The 17,086-nt window shown below is 42.7% G+C and overlaps 1 protein-coding gene across 1 annotated transcript in view; it reads right to left on the reverse strand.

Annotated features, from left to right (window-relative positions):
* Window positions 1-15,833, reverse strand: part of CEPT1 (choline/ethanolamine phosphotransferase 1) — a 28,788-nt gene extending 12,955 nt beyond the window's left edge. Inside the window, exons 1-3 of the mRNA XM_010085663.1 lie at window positions 15,401-15,833; window positions 11,673-11,820; window positions 10,543-10,684 (exon numbers count right to left, since the gene is read on the reverse strand). Coding sequence (XP_010083965.1) covers window positions 10,543-10,684; window positions 11,673-11,820; window positions 15,401-15,811 — 701 coding nt within the window. The 5' untranslated portion in view covers window positions 15,812-15,833. The remainder of the gene's footprint in view (window positions 1-10,542; window positions 10,685-11,672; window positions 11,821-15,400) is intronic.
* Between the last annotated feature and the right edge of the window lie 1,253 nt (window positions 15,834-17,086).

Here is a 17,086-nt window from a genome sequence, read left to right on the forward strand (position 1 = left end):
CTTGTGTTTGTATTTATTTACTCGATTAAATGCTGCAGTGGACATCCTAAGAAAAAAGAGCTAGCAGCGTGAGTTCTGCAGCTCAAGTGAGGGGGTTTCTCAAAGCCTCCAGACGGGGATATTTTCAGCAATCGCTTGAGCCACACTTCCCCTAACCTGACAATTTTTTTGCCTGGTGTTTCCTGACAAACGGAGTCATGTCAGCATTGCCCAAACAGTTTATGTTGCTTAGGATGATGCAGAGCCACAGTGCACAGTATGTGGCGGATCCTGAATACCTATGAAATGAAGAAAATGAAACAAACTATTTCCCTCAAGGCACGCCCACACTACAATAGATGGCTGCAAGGTCATTGTAACAGTTCCTCAACAGACACAAAGCACTCTAGTTCCAAAGATCACTTCTTCAAATGAACCAGGGACTTTTCCATCTTCTAGAAAATAAACAGAAGACTCTGAATCAAGTTTTTAAGAGCATCAGGAACATCCAGGCAAAGAACCAAGGAACAAAGACCAGACACTGAAGACAAAGTAACAAAGAACCCAGACTCAATAGTTGAATAAACTAAAAATGCCAGGACAGAACATCGCATTGCAAGGGTGAGAAAAACACTGAAAAATGACCCTGAAAGATACTGATTCTGCAGCAAACCAATGTTAGGAAAGAATAACAAACAGCAGCTCTGCAGAACTGAAAACGGCAAGCAGGGACAAGGTCAAGCAAAGTCAACGTTGCACCAGCTCCCTTTGTGAACTAAAGGCTGCAAATGAGAATATCCAAGTGTTTTAATTCAGATAAAGTCAGGGAAGCATAAAAGTTGAGTTTTTAAATGCACATCTCATGCCTTGCCCCCATCTGCCTAAATTCACAAGACAGCAGAACACCTACAAAGCTTCAAAAGGCATTCTCCAATTTTTGCAGCGAGACTGCAACAGATTTTACTGCAGACACTGCAACACTTACTCCATTGATCTGTCCTTCCTCGTCAGGCCAAACTTCAGTACAAATACTTGCTAGTTTTCAAACTTACGGTTTAGGAGATTATCAGGAACATTTTAACATTTTCTTTCCTAGAAAAGTCTGAGTATCCTCCAGATTCATTCATCTTAAACACCTTCATTTGCGATTCCTCTATATGCAATATACATTGTGCTAAACTATTAAAACCAAAAAAAGCAAACTTCATTAACAATTCAAGATATTTTTTTTTTCCCCTCCTGGATGAATAAAAAGCCTTACTACCCAGCAACTACAAGGCTTATCTGTGTTGCAAGAATTGCAAGCTATTGACTTAACATTTTGCCAGCTCATGGAATATTTTCAGGACAGGGCTATATTATTATACTTTCTCATCACAAATGTTTGTCACACGATACAGCTATCAGATGAAAAAGAAAAGCGTGAATACCTATTTCCTGTAGCTTAACCATCGCAGAGATGGTGCAAAACTGAAATAAAAATCTACACCACCTGACTTCAAACTGCGTAAAATAAGCGAGATGCTTTGTGTGTTCTGGGTGGGGGACATCGAAGCAGCAGCGGAATCTTCACTTATGAGTAAAGCCTGAAAATAAAGACGGCAGAAGGCATCTGAAACTACAGAAGCAAGATTTTAAAAGGATTATTGAGTCTATTCTGTAGTGCAGTATGCCTAAAAACTGGTTAAAATTAGCGTGCATGATGCGACTTGTCCCAAGCAAACACTTGGCATTCTGTTACTGGAGCAAAAGTGACAAAATTCTCTGCCTGGCTCCCCCACTACACACGCCAGTCCTATCCATCACCAATTCTAGTTGTGAAACAAATTTCTGCTTGAATGGCAAAGGCATCCACTCCAAGGATGGAGACCATAGGTGGGGTCTGCAGACTGACATCTCCGTCAGCTCCAGGGAACCTGTGCTGAGAATCAGAAACCCCCTTCTCCCCCCCATTAGACGGCAATTTGTCCCCAGCCACTTTAAACAATCCAGTTCCGTTACAGAACTGGCGTTGCTTCCTCTCATAGAACTATCACACCAACGGGTGACTTCAGGAGTCTCCAAATGTTTTGGTACTAAGCCATTTTTTTTTTTTCTCGTCCTAAGTGACTTCTTGGGCAGAGTCATAATGCTGTTATCACAAGAGGCTCAAATCTTGATGAAGCTTTTCCTTCCTTCAAGTTATTACTTGCTACATTACCATTTCCTGACACTAAAGATTTCCAGCCTTTCGTAGACTGTCAACAAAGTATTTAAAAATTATCTCACCTGCCTACCTTCAGAGCACCCCGAACTGGCACTTGGCTTAAACCATCAGATGCAGCCAGCGGATGCGACATCCACCGGGCTTTACAGGATCGCTGATATTCTCGGATCTAAAGTAGAGCTGATAATTAAAGACTCTTTCTAATAGACAGACACACAAAGGCAGAGACTGTGCTGAACCATTATGTGAAAAAGCAAAAGAGCAGCAAAATTAACATCAATGCGGGTTTAACAAAGGGTATGTGAACAAACCACCAAAAAAAAAAAAAAAACCCAAACCAGTTTTACTTCAAATCTGATGCAGTTCTAAGGCATCTATCAAAGAACTACTCTTAAACCTCAAGTATTTCAAGAGAAACCCCTGGCTAAGAATCCAGCAGCTGTGAGAAATCTCAAGGAACCCACCTCACTCCCTTTTCATGACCCCATTTTACTGGTGGTGGGGAACCCCAGCTACAGACGCTGTATTAAAAAAGCTGAAAAAAAAAAAAAAAAAAGGAAGAGAAAGTCCTTTCTTCAGAGTAGGAAACCAGAGTGGAGAAGGATATTTTTAGCACAGACAGAAGGAAAAGCATTTTGAAAATGAAGACAACCAGGAAATGAAGTTATTAATGATGAAGCTACAGGCGTAGTGAAGCGACCAGGCTACAGGAATAAAGTGGCACGGTTCAAACCCGGCATTTTCAGCCAGTAACTGGTGACTTCTGAAACAATTGCACAGCATACGGTTCCCTGAACTAGCCAAGTTGTTCTTTTTTCTGGTGGGCAGGTATTTATACAGCAACAATAACCAAGTTTCTAGAACTTTAAAAAGTAGTTCCAACAAAATTATTCTACCCCCGCACTTACAGAGCTGCTTCCACAATCTTTTAGGTGAAGCCAGACTGTGACAAAATAAAAAAGAAATGTTGAAAGCCATTTTTTGTCAGTTTAACAGGCAAGTTTTTGCTTTGTTTTCAAGTAAAATGTGACGCTTTCAAAAAAATGATTTCCACTTAGCTCGAATTTTTCCTGCTCATTCATCCTTTGCAAATGTTTTTTCCCCCTGTATTAAAGCACTTGTGAAATACCCTGGGAAAGATGCTTTTCAGATACCAGCTACATGTGCATGACAAAGGTGCTGCCTCTGCTCAGTCCATGCCGCTGCTCGCCAGGTAGCATTCACGTCCGCTTTACCGTGTAGTTCCAGAACCAGGGCCCCAGAGTTCCCGTGAGAAGCTGGATTGCTATTGTACAGAGCACAGACTCCGTAACATCAAATCTATGCGTGAGGGAAAGAAACATTTCAAAACATTTTCCTGAGCACTTGGGTTAAGCGGAACCATTAAATCTTCACGTCATAAAGAATAAAATCCAGAACACTACTGTGCAGCACTGAGATAATTTAAAGGGTAGGTCGGAGGAAGGAAATTTATAACCATAAAAATGAGAGTATTAATGAATTAACAAAAATATTGTAACCCACGCGGTATTTTACACATACAAAACTCCATTCAGAGCTTCTACAGTTCACAGTCCCACTCCAACACACAGGCAAACACGGTCACTGGTGTGTGCACAAGGAAACCAAATGAAATTCCTTGCTCCAAGTCACAGCAAATAAAATTTATAATCAAACGTAACTCAGGAGCTCTCATCTCCCTACCCCACGCTCGTATCTCCAAATGACACTGAATATGTGAATCCTTCATCTAAAGACACTACTGCACATTTTTCGTTGAGCAGAAGCGCAGAGTGGGTCTTCGGTTTGCCACCTCTCAGGGGAGGCGAGGTATTCCAGCTCCCTGCTCACACAGCTCCCTGGCTTCTTGGCAAAATATTCTAAAAAGTCAAGTGAGCTCTGGACCCCTCCTGGGTGGTAACCGAACTCCACTCTGGATACATTCATTTTTCACCCCTGACAGAAAGAGATGAAAAATTAGGCTGTAGCCAACAGAGCCACACGTACTCCTTATGGTCAAGTGGAGATTTGTAGCATTTTATAACTAAAATACTTTAAAATGTGATCAAACTAAAATGACACTAAAAAAATGACATTAAAAAAATATTTCAGCACTAACAGATTCAGCCGCAACAGAGACCCTGTTCATTGCAGCGCTTATCAAGGTTCACTTGGAACAGAAGCATGCAGACTGCCACCCAGTAACATGCCAACTGATTAATAATAAAAAAAAATCAAATTATCAAAGAACCAAAGTTTGTTGTGATCACGCTGCCAAGGCTTAAGAAGTGCGGTAAGGATGTGCAGCCCCATGTCTGGTGAGGCATCAGTCTGATGAGCAGTTTAATTAGCACAGCATGTAATACAGTATATCATTAAAAGAGGCAACATTTGGTATTTTAGGGAATACAGGAAGAAAAAGTCACATATATAAACAACACAGCTTTGGGACTTTTGGACAGCTGCAGTTTCTTTTCCCTATGTTGCTCTAAGCAGCTTTTGCAATTCAGACATGGATTCATTTTTTAAACATGATCCGGGAAAGCTTAAGAGGGACCATCAATCTCAGCATGTGCTTAACTCCGCTCAGATGCTGGCAGGGACAAGTCTAATTTTGCATCGCTCTCTGCTCTGCTGGGTTCCCTCGGCAAGCTGGTGAGTCTTGAGCCAATTAACACGCAATTAATTAGCTATGCACCCAGAATATACTCCTGTCAGTGCTAATTTATCGATCATATTCCATGGAGAATTTTTAAAAGGTCCAGTTTGATTAAACAAGCCATTAGACTTGACAAGAGCCACCAGTGAATTGAGTCTGAGAGTTCAGAGACAGCTGCGGTCAATTCTTTCCTTGTCCAGAACAGTGAACCGAAAGGATTTAATTCAAAGTTGGGAGATTTCCTGAGAAAGTGAACCAACCAAGAACAACAGGAAACAGACACCTACACTGGAGACTGCTCTGAAATCGAGTCAATCACCACCGATACCGCTGATCTAATACAGCGTCTCTTGAATATTCTGTGAAACTAAGGGGAGCGTTTCTGAACCATCCTCCTCCTCCCCAGCATACAGAATGCCTTGCACCAGTCCCATATAGCGATGAAACAAGACAAATACTCTTGCCTCATCAGAAAACAGAAGTTATGAGCCTGAGAAACTCAGGGGGATACGTCTACTAGTTAATACTCTGCACAGCAGCACTCCGGTCTGTGAAATGATGATTCTTCCATCTGCCTTGTCTGCATCTACCAAGCGTGCAAGCGGGATTACTCAGACTGGGCAATGAACTATGAATCCAAGCACGACACAAAGGCTTGTTTTCTTAAGGGAACCACTGTAGCAAGAAAAGAATGTTCATCATCACAACACAAGAGGAAAAAAGGCTAAAAGTCACGTGCGAGAACTCCGAATGCTGGGTTTTAAAGGTTATTATGGAGTTTATCTTAACTCACTCCCAGCCAGCACTGTACTAGGGCGTAATGAAACACAAACAGAATGAATAAAGCAAATCACACAGGAGAAAGGAAAGGGAAAGCAAATTAAAACTATTCCCAGCAACAGGAAATTCACCTTGAATTGAGGTAAAAACAACATTAAAAATGAGCCATAAGCTGTTATCCTTTCTTTGTTGTCATACACTCCAGATATGTAATTTTTTTCCTTTTGCTGCTCATTAACACAGATTTAAAGTTGTACATCTCAGACAACGAGGTGAAGCATGTGGCTGTGATGTTGAAGCTGATGATTTCACAGAGCAGGAAGGACATCTGTCAGTGAGACAGGCAGAAAAAGCAGCAGCAGCAGCTCTGCACACGACTGCTTGCTTCCTGCTTTCAAACACTTTATGGACTTGTGAGTGGGAAATGAAGAGAAGGAGGAGGATCCTGATGTGGAAAAAGCCCCTCATCGTTAACATCAGCCCTCAGCGGTATGTAGTAGTGCTGGAGCAAGGCACTTACACATATTTATGACACACACCAAGCACTAGAGAGATGCTGACGGAGGCAATGAGCGACTGAAACACGCAGGAGGCGGCAGGTTGCAAGCAGCAGATTTAACACCTACCACAACAATACTTCAACATACACTTTGTGGAAATGTAGAGAAACTAACTCCCCCAAGAGAGGCTCTACTGAGCTTCAAACTCTCCTCTGTAAATAACCAAGGTGTTCAAGTTCTTGAAGAAGCGTTGAAAAACTCAGAAAAGGGAAAGTTTTAAGCTCTATAATCATGGAGATGACTGCCTTATCGCCTACCATAATCCTGAGATCCTGAAGCTGCTCCCAAGAGCAAGAACTCCATGTGCTAAACTCTGACTTGGAAGGTTTCCATCTCTGTATTTTGATATTTGGTGCAAAATGTCTAACCCAAGACGACACACTAACTCCTCTTCTGCTCACTGCTGAAGAGGAAGGCTTCACTTCGGCTGCTTCCTGAAATACAGCCTCATTCACTCACCTCTCTGTTACACCACAGTGGTACTACTGGCAAGAAGGCTGAGGAGGTTAACCAAGTTAACCTTCTTCCCTTCCCAAACTAACCCATTATCAAGTGGGCTCCTGCTCCTGTACAACTGCTACAGTGTCACTGAACAAGAATGTTCCCCCAGGTTCCTCCATAACGGCTGTTTTGTTCGCCTGAATTCTTTCGCTTTCTCTAGGGACTATTAGTCAAAGAGGGAAGCAACAACTCTTCAGTTCTATGAAAGCTGGTAAGAACTGATCCCTCCTCTCAGTGTTTACTGAGAGGCCTTTATGAAGCATCCTTAGAAACTAATTTCCATCTCATCATGTGTGTGTTTACACACACACATATATATACACACAAACACATCCTCATAATTTCTACTATCACCAATTTTCCATCTTTCACTTAAGAAAGGTTGGGATAAATCAGATCATGCCTGAACTCGTGGAAGCCATCCTGGAGACTGCGGTGAAGCACCACCCTCATGTCTCTGCGTGGACCCTTGCTGAGTGCCCACCAGGTTTTTAAAATATGATTTAGCACTTGCCCGCAGTCCATCATGGCCAAGGGCACGAGGTCTCTACCTGTGCGGTGCTGTGCCTCGTGTCTCTTCAAACACCACCCAACCTGCAATGCAGAACCCAGCTCGGATCCGACAGAGACGGATGGCTCTGCCTTCACTTCTAACTGCCCTGGATTTGAGACAGCTCCTCCAGAGTCAGGCTGGCTGCGCAGCGACCTTGTGAGGTTAGATACAGCACAAACACACACACCTCCTCACGTCCTTCCTGAAGCCAGCACAGAGAGCAGGTGCAGTACTGAACCCACGTGGAATAAGGCTGGATCTGGAAGAACCAGAACCAGTAACCACAACCAGGCTCCAGCTAACGGCAGGCAAATTCCCTTCGGGGTTTGTGCACCACATTCCCTCATGATTCCAGTTTCTGCACCATGTTCCTAACACACCAGATCTGCTTCCACATGGACATGTGGAAGTCACTGGGGCTTGCTAGTTGGATTTCAGTGACATGCAGAAGAAAAATTCACTTTCTCCAAACCAGAGACGCCCCAGTTATGGCACAGCTACACCCATACAAGACTAAGCCTGAAACAAAGCTCATTCTGTACTGCAGCACAGCAACTCCACAATCCCGATAAACCAGTTACTGTGCTGAAAAACAGGACAGGAGAACAGAGCATCTGGATTGCTTCAGTATTTAGCATTTTCCTGCAATTCAGAATCACCTTTTTGTTTCTTCAAATGTACAGTGTATTTGTGTTCTTTCATGAGCCCCTGCCCAGGTCAGGTGTTTGTTCTGAAACAAAATTTTTGCACGACTCTGACCGTGCTGCTCCCTGCTGCCCTTGCACTGTTGATTTTTCTTACCGTGACTTCTACTGCAGCCAGCCCAACTTGCTTTGAGGCACTTCCTGCTTCCTCAGGGGGGAATTTTTAAGCAATACTGACCTCTAGCTATTTTTTTGAGCTATTTAACCAAAGTGAGTTGCTTTTTGAAAAGTCCGCATCAGCTGCCAAGATCTAATCAAATTATATCATCATTTAAAGATGGAGACAGATCCCAGGACCTTACAACCCCATGAGATTATTCTCCAGCGCTGGAGTGGTGCAGGGCAGCTCCCCGCAGTTGTCAGTGGGAAGAAGAAGAACCAGCAGAGTTGATGTGTTCAGGAATTGGGCACAATTAAACTGATATTTTTCCTGCTCCACCTGCAGTGTTCCATAGGAATTGAGCAGAAATGATCCCGTTTCCTCCTCCCTCAGGGTGAGTCTGACACAAAGCTCACTCTGCACAGCTTCAGGGAATTGTCAAGGCTGGTACAGCAACAGCGTATATGCAGCAGGTATTCTGTTCCACAAGCGTACACTTCATTTAACACGCTAATTTATCTTATTTTTTGTTAAGCCAGTGGACATTTCCAGCCAGCCAAGCTGATCCTACATTTAAGTGTTCAAGTTGGAGCTGTGTGTAAGGAGCAAGATATTAATCTCACCCTTCAGCAGCCTGCTGCTCCTCTCTGAGCCATTTCCAATTTGCTTATCGAGTTGATCTCTAATGAAATACAATTTCTTGGACATAATCTCATCACAGAAATACAGCAAGTAATAAACAACTGTGTGCTCTTTCCTGCTTCTTTGGAATGGAAGGCAAGTTAGAAATGCTGACACGTTTCTGGACACATCACAACTTTTCACAGCTTTCTCAGTGTGTTTCTGACGTGGTTACTACACAGACAGGAAGAAGCCACTGTGCACTAAGACCTTTTTGGCTCCTTTCAACAGCTGTCTCGGATTCCATTTATTCAGGAGTAAGAACACCTAAGCCTGTGCACTCCAGTGAATCTGAAAGAGTAGATAAAATATAGACTATTTTTCAGTTTTATGACTGGTGAAATGAAAGCTTTAGAAAAAAACCTCATATCAAACGGTAAGAATCAATTAACTGGATAAATAATCTCAGAGTTTTTGCCACAGAAATGAACATCAGCTTATGGCAGGCTATTAACCTTCTGACACAAGGCAAATGAAGAAACAAATGTGTTGACTATACAGTGCAGTCCGTTATCTAAAATACACATTTGTGTGCTTATTGCTCTCCCTAAATTAGCTGCCTATTGATGGATCGAATTCTCATAAAGCCACACAGAGCAGTAGTATCTGCTACAACACGCTGTCTCCAGAATACAAAGACTCCTCACGAAAGCAAAAAGCAAAAGCTGCAGTGAATACCAGGAGTAATGTACACGTTTGTGTCCGGACCACAAAGGCAAATTGGGTGGTTTTGATACGTGCCTCTGTAAAGTCAAGCACATGTCAAGGTTGATTTTTTGGGGTTCTTTGATTGATAACAGGAAAACTTTAATTATCAGGGCACTGTAAAGTTCAAAGGGAGCTAAAGGCATTCAGTATTGAGACTTTTGGTACAGCATGAAAGCAAGCAGCTTAAAACAGTCCAAGATTTGAGCCGGATGCTTACTTCAAAACCTGAAGCATCAGAGAATTGACTGAAATTATTCTATCTGCTTTGGTGGAGTCAGGATTCGAACAGGTGTCTAGATTTTTTTTTCTTTTCTTCCTCCAACAGACATTGAAAATTGCTCTGTCATCTTACATTTTTGAGCAGAAACACAGAATTTTCTCAAGAGAATCTGTATTAGTATTCTGTCAGCAAGAGCTGTTACAGACAAGAGGTCCATCAGGGTACTGCTTTAGCAGTACCTGCGTCTCTATAAATAAAAAACTGTAAACAAACTGTGCATGTTGTGGCATTGTTTCAAAATCCCATAGAAACTACAAATTTCAGACATTTCCAGGTGCAAAATCATTCTGCAATATAGTTACTTGAAATATATTTGTTAGATTGCAAAGTCTATGAATGGAAAGATGGAACAAACATACATTTCCATGTTAAGGGTGGCGAATCCCACAGCTCACAGAGTCCTTGTGTTCTCCTTGCCCACCTGCCCTCACCCAGCAGCAAACAGGACTTTGGTTGTTGACTTTCTTGCAATTTTGGTCCCAAAATTGCAAATTAGGTAGTTAACTGAATACTAAAGCCAGGCTGCCACCATCTGACAAAAGCATTCTGTTCTTGGGGACGAAACACCATGTACTTTCCTGTATTTATTTAGGTTTAAATCGCATCAGAAGCTCCTAATTAACAAATATGACACCACTCCTAAAACAAGCTAAATAACTTTCAGTATTAATTGTGGGTTGAACAGGTAACAGCTGCCACAAGCTCGAAGTGTGTAGATACGAATATAAACAATTTCCTACTGCTCTGAGGATTGAAACTACGCTCAGATACAGTGAAACTAAACAGGAAAGCAGCCTAACTTTCAGTTTTATTTTCAGCCAAGGTACTTACATGCCAAAGCGTAACGTTCCAGAGACGTACGTCTGCCAATGCGCGCAGTAAAACATGAACGTTCCAGCAAAACAACAAAAGAACATCCAGTCAGGGTTGGTTCCCAGCTGCACAGCAATACAAGTTCCCAAAACCACAAAGACTGCAGAAGAAAATCAGTCACATAGTAAAAAGATAAAGTGGGGATGCATGTAAAGATCCTTCCCAGAAACAAATCTAACAAAAGGACCCAGAGAAGGAGAGACAGGGTGAAGGTATCCTGATGGGTTTTATTTCATAGATATAAGAGATTAACACTTCCATTTAAAAACAGTACAGACTGTAAAATGCGTATTTAAATTCGTATCAGTTATCAGAAGACCTCAATATTGAGAGTTTCTTAATCTCCTACACTTTTATTGAACTTAATGGGATTAGACATCAAGGACTTGAGTGATTTATGCAATCACAGCCTGCAGCCAGAGTTTTGGGGTTTTCTCATCTATCCAAGGTTTGCTGGACATGGTTTTTTCCCCCATTTTCTGAATTTTTATTATGGCACGAAGAAATTCCAAGGTCAGTCATTCAAGATTCATGCTTCCCTCTCCTTTAAATACACAACACTGACTAAAGTATTCAGAAAAATTGAAATTCTCAACCTCTTCAGCTTTAAGTCATCAAAAGGGTGCTTTTCATCATTCTTTTGCAACGGGGTTAAACCTCAGGCTGGCTCAATGAACTCTGCTGACCTGGGAACTGATCTTGCTGATTCTAATCTTAAACTCAGACTTTTACAGTCCCGTTGTTTAGGCTTCATACCAGGCTTGCAATCGCTCTATATAGATTCAATCTAAAAATGGATTTTGACAACTTCTTACAGAACATTTTTTAGAACCAAGACTCCAATAGAGCGCACACAGAAGATTACGAGATCAGATTTGATTAGTCACATGCTTAATTTTTTTTTCAGTGCTAATACAAGTTCAGTTGCTCAAGAGTACTGTCTATGGAAGGAAGGCTGACTGAAAAGCTACACACTCAGCAGTATCAGTTGTCCTCTTCTTCAGTAAAGAAGCATTTTTCTGTATTCCAGCTTTGATCCCTGAAATAGAGTCATTTAATCCCCATACTTCAATTTAAAATGACAATACCTGTGGAAAGTGAATCACAGCCATGATCAAAAAGTTCTCCTAACGGAGTACTGCTATTTGTCCTTCTGGCTTGTTTTCCATCTATAGCATCCAGAGACTGGTAGATGAAAAGGCCACACGCACAAGCAATGTATGCCCAGGGAGGTGCCTACGAAAGAAAGACAATGAAAGGAAAAGATTTTTTTTAAACCTTAAAAAAAAAAAAGCCTAAAGCTGAGCTATCTTACACTCTCACACTGCAGTTCTTCATTTGCACACATGACACGCACGGACCTCTCAGTGGCTGGTCCTTGCAGGGACAAGCAGAGGGGGTTATGATAGGTGAAATGTAAATAAAACTGTGACAATAATGACTAGCTTAGAGTAATCAGTACGGCACATTTTCTAAAGCAGCAAAGTGCACCGTACATCTGAAAAAAAAGTTTAGTACTACATCTGCAAAGCAGGGCGCAATCAAGCTCTTCTCTCGTTTCTTTCTCCCGTAGAGGTATGTGTGAGTTGTCCAAGTGATTTAGAAACTGGAAAACTTTCTTAGTCCCCAAAACGTGCAACGGTGTCACCAACACTGAGCTCATCCTCACAAGACCTCGGTGAGGTGTCACGTACCAAACCACTGCCAAGGACAGGGTGCTGCCAGGCTGCAGTGGCATTTGAGAACTGTGTCATTGCAAAGGGCTCAAGCTTCCAGAGTTCAGGTTTAGCTTCTCCATTTTCCAAGATCTGCAAAGCCTCAGCGCTCTGCAGCACAGAACCTCCACCGTCAATTTGTTCCAGTAGTGAGTAACAGCAGCTTTTCTAAATCTTTGTTATGAACCCTTACTATTCCCAGCCCGTACAGCAATGTACTTCTACAGAAATACAAATGATACCAAACCCCTGCTAGAGCAGCGAGTACAATTCAAGTTTTTTTCAGTATTTGAAGCATAAACCATTCCTACCACAAAAGCCAGAGGGTTGCCACTAGTCTGTCCCAGTTTACATTATCCATAAAACAGCTATTATTGGATATTTTGCAATCTTTGCATTTGACACACTTCATCAAACTGAGCATTTACAAGCAGCTCTATTTTACAGACCACGCCACTAAAGTCCAGAGACAGCTAAGTGCTTTAATCAAGCTGCCTTGCCTCTCACAAAGCTCGAGTCCAGCTTCTTTTCATCTACACAGCTGTGACTCATTTGGAGCACATCAACTTAAATATATTCTTTCTACAGCTTGCATCCTTCCTGCTACTGCGTTTTACCAAACCAGTTTGTTCTGCCTCAAAAGCTGGCACCGTGCTCTGCTCTGAGCAACGCGTCTCTACAAACCAGCACAAGAAAAGAGTGAAGGGGGAAACCCAAAAGCAGAGGGCCACATTCAGACAAGGGTTTGATGCTACAGAATTCTACCCCATGATGAGATTTCTATTTCTTATGCATTTATTTTATATGCAAGGTTGAAACTATCTTGCCATGCCATGCAATTTTTCCTCTACAAACTTAAAAAAAAAAATCAGAGTCCTGGCTCTTCTTTCTCAAACACTACTTTCATGTCGGTGTTTCCACTTAGATATGTCATAAAATGTCACAGCTCCCTCTCTTACCTAAGTTTCTTTGTTGTTTTTGGTTTTTTTTAAACAAAAATTCAGGTACCAATCCATTGTTTAGCACTTTGCTCGCTGGGATCCTCCCAGCTAAGCAAGCAGTAGAACTATTTGCATTTCACCTTCTTGGCTACACCTTTCATCAACAGGAAGAGACAAGTCACTTTTGAAAAAAAGCAGAACTAAGACTGAGCTACAAGGAAGAGACAATCTACATCTGAAAGCAATAACATTTAAAAAAAAAAAAAATTCAGTTTGTGGAATTTCAAAGCCCTATTTTCTTCCCAAACAGCTACTTGACACTAAAAAGCACAAGTTCACAGCTCCACCACCGAGCTGGCATCCTCCCTGTCGTGCCATGTGGCAAACAGACCAGGCTGAAAGCTACCTCAGCAGAAAGTTATTTTTCAGCTGAAGTGAGAAGACAATCTCATTCACTTAGCACAAAGTAACTCTGCTAAACAGTGGTTTAACACAGCTGACGACAGCTAATGCGGACTTTCTGACGCTCTGGGTGTAGCTTAGTGCATACTTCAGAAGTTTAATTACCAACCAACACACAACTGTACATTTTCAGTGCCTTACACTAGCTACTAAACTGCTGAAATAGAGACAGGTTTCTATCAGAGCAGATTTCAGAGCCCTGACCCCCGTGTAATGCTGCTTTGGGAGTCAGCAGCGAGTCCAAACCAAGTCACACAACAATGCCAGAGCCTGAAAAAGGAAGGAGCTGCTCCACATATTCATCACTCAAACTGAATATTAACTGTTTATCTTACACCTGCTAAATTCCACAATTTATTGTGAAATTATCTATTTCAACAGATTTCTGGAAGAGGCAAACGGCCCTTTACCACGTCATAGTGGAAGAGGGATGCAGTGTTGAACGTACCAACCTGCACTAGTTTTTTCAGAGTCTGGGTGGAAACCTACTGATGCCACTTCACTGCAGAGCATTCTCCCAACCTCAGGTGGGAGACTTGGTTGTGAAAGAGTTCAGATATTTTAGAAGCCAGAACCCATGAAACGTTCTCCGGCTATTTGATATGTAATACGTTTTCTGGACCAAACGATTCCCTTTTTCAGTGGTTATAGATATGAGCAGCTCTTAAGATTCAACACTCAAGCAACAAAAATTTTCCAGTGCACAAAAATGAAAGTGTTCAAGTTCAGTAGGTAACTCTAGTGAGAGAGAAGAGTCTTTGAAACTAGGAACTTGAAATGCCTCGTAAAGGCTTTTGTTCCCCTGAAACCAGGTATTACAGGAAGTTAAGACAGTTCTCCTGAGGACAGGCCAGGAGTTTTTAGTGCACTCAGAACAAAGAATCGAAGTGCTGACTTTTATCCAGCCTTCTCACAGCATGGGCTACTCGGGCAGCATGCTGCTCAAGAAGAAAACTTTGTGTTCCCACAGCTCATCACACACTCTACCTCAGGTCCTGATCTGAGCTGCCTGGTAACACGAACAGGGGGTGAGGAAAGGCGTTCCTTTATTTCAATAAGCTCGGTTTAGTCACACCAGCCACGGAGGAATGCACCACTTTGGAGCTCAGTCCCTTGTCTGAGCTCGAGTTCCTCGCTGTGCCGCGACTCGAGCTGGGCTCGCAGGCACACACAGCTTGCTGCCAGTCAGGTCACCTTGCACCGCTCGGTGTGTGGTAACTCGAGATCAGAAACCTGAATACAACTCACCCAGTCCGCAGCAGAGAGAGTAAACAGGCAAAAAATCCACGTGCCCTCCAAGCAAGGCAGCTGCAAATCCATTTCTTAATCGTCTGCACATGCACTCAAGGTTTGCGGGGCTGCAGCTTTCACGCAGCAGGTCCTTCACAGCTGCGACCGGAACAGCTATTTCGGTACCAGACCCTGTTTCACACGAGGCACACTGGCCAGAGGAACGACTGTTTTACTCAGCGAGCAGCATGCTAACGCCAGAATCCACATGTGCTCTTTCTGCACGCGAGCACTCACGCCAAGGTGAGCACATGACAAACATCTATAGACATTCTCACAGTATGAGAATTGCAGGCTGGTCAACGAGAAACAGTTCTCCACAAAGAGAAGAACCCACCAGAAAATGGTGCCAGCTGCTACTAGATCAGGGTAACTACAAACAAACATTGTCAGAGATCCGTAACGTACCTGTTCTGTAGCTGTTGGGCAGTAATATACTAATAGCAGAGTTGTAAATATATTTATTAACAGTCCAATGATGGTGATGAGATTTGGGGCAATCCAGGCTGGAACTCTTCCAACTAACCATTCCCAGTAACCTTGCATTAGGGGTTCAAGCAGGGATCGTCCAGCACTCTGATATTTGTGTTCTTCTAACCGTTTCAGCTGGTGCTTTGACAAGGGAGGCGTAGGCAACTGAACGAGTTTGCTTAACACACATCCAGCAGCGGGACCATGGCCACAGCCCGTGGGGGATTCCAGGTATGACTCCCCACATCGCCTCTTGATGTTTCGATGCCCACTCATGGATTGGGTGGCCTCAGAATTTTTATTTGGCAGGCAGCAGCTGTTACGGAGAATCATAAGATCCTGAAACATAAAGGGGGGAGAGACACTGAAGGTGAAGAGCACAAATTAGATGTGAAGATATCAAAAGCTTCTAGGTGCTGTTCTAAGGAGCATTTCACTTGTCATCAGCAAAACAAGAAGATTTTATAAGAGTCCTCCCTTAGGAAAGAAAGATCTTTGGAGAATTGATGAGGGAAAGACAGGAAACAGGCATTCTCAACAGTTATAAAATGGAAGTTGCACTTGGGTACTTTCCTCACTGCCTACTGAAGCAAATATCCTGCAGTCATCAGGCTAAATTTCACCAGCAGCAGAAACTTACACCACTCCACTGACTTACGTTACAGACTAGGGCACGGTCAATCCCCTCGCATCTCTCTCACAAGAGAGCTAGCAGTATTTAACAGACCTAGACCACTTAGATTATCAATTGATGGCACTAGAAACAACACAAATACAGAGAAGTCTTAAGTTAAATTGGTTTGGAGCACCTTTGCCTCTTTGGTGAAGCTGAACAACCACCTAAAGGAAGTTAAAAGCATTTTTTCTCAGATCACTGTTCCTTGTTTCAGTTTCACTGCGGCTTTTTTCTTCTCCAAACTTAACCCACTTCAGGTGCAAGCTCACTGGCTATTCAAATTTTAAGATATGCAAGAAACATGCAGGAGCTAAAAAGTTTGAGGTGGTCAAAGACAGCCTACAGACATCAGCACGAGGCAGCTGTGAAAAGAAAACACAGGGTCAGGAGCAGCATTTCCAGTGCAAACAAGGACCCCTGTGATGTTCCATCTCCCTTGAAGGCAGGTGACTGGAACCACAAAACCCTCCACACAAACTAAAGGAGAAGCAGTAGAGAAAGGAGACTAAAAAGAAAAGTTTGCTACTTATCTACAAGAGCCAACCAGGGGAAAAAAAAATTAAAAACACACCCTAGTTGTGAAGTCTAGCAGAACAAAGCCTGAGAGGGGAAGCTGAGAGCTATCTCTAAAGCCAACAGCATGCACACACCAGGTAGGGAAAATAATCTATGTAAATCGAAGGTCAATACTGGCACAAGCACAAGTGTTTTTATTTCCACTTTCCAAAGCTTAATTAAGGCAATTTCCAACAGGGAAAAGCCAGCCTCAGAAAGCCCTGGCAGCGAGAGGAGAAGGCAAGCGAACAGGGCCTGGCTTATGCCGGGACTCGGTAAGTTTGGGCACAGGCAGAGTGGCAGCCACTCACTCATCAGGAAATCTGACTTGGTCACCTAAGAGATCCCTCTGGGTGCTGTCCTGGATGACCAGAAAAATTCCTTCCAATGCA

This window comes from Pterocles gutturalis, unplaced genomic scaffold (genome assembly GCF_000699245.1).
Source record: "Pterocles gutturalis isolate BGI_N339 unplaced genomic scaffold, ASM69924v1 scaffold45116, whole genome shotgun sequence".
Lineage (NCBI taxonomy): Eukaryota > Metazoa > Chordata > Aves > Pterocliformes > Pteroclidae > Pterocles > Pterocles gutturalis.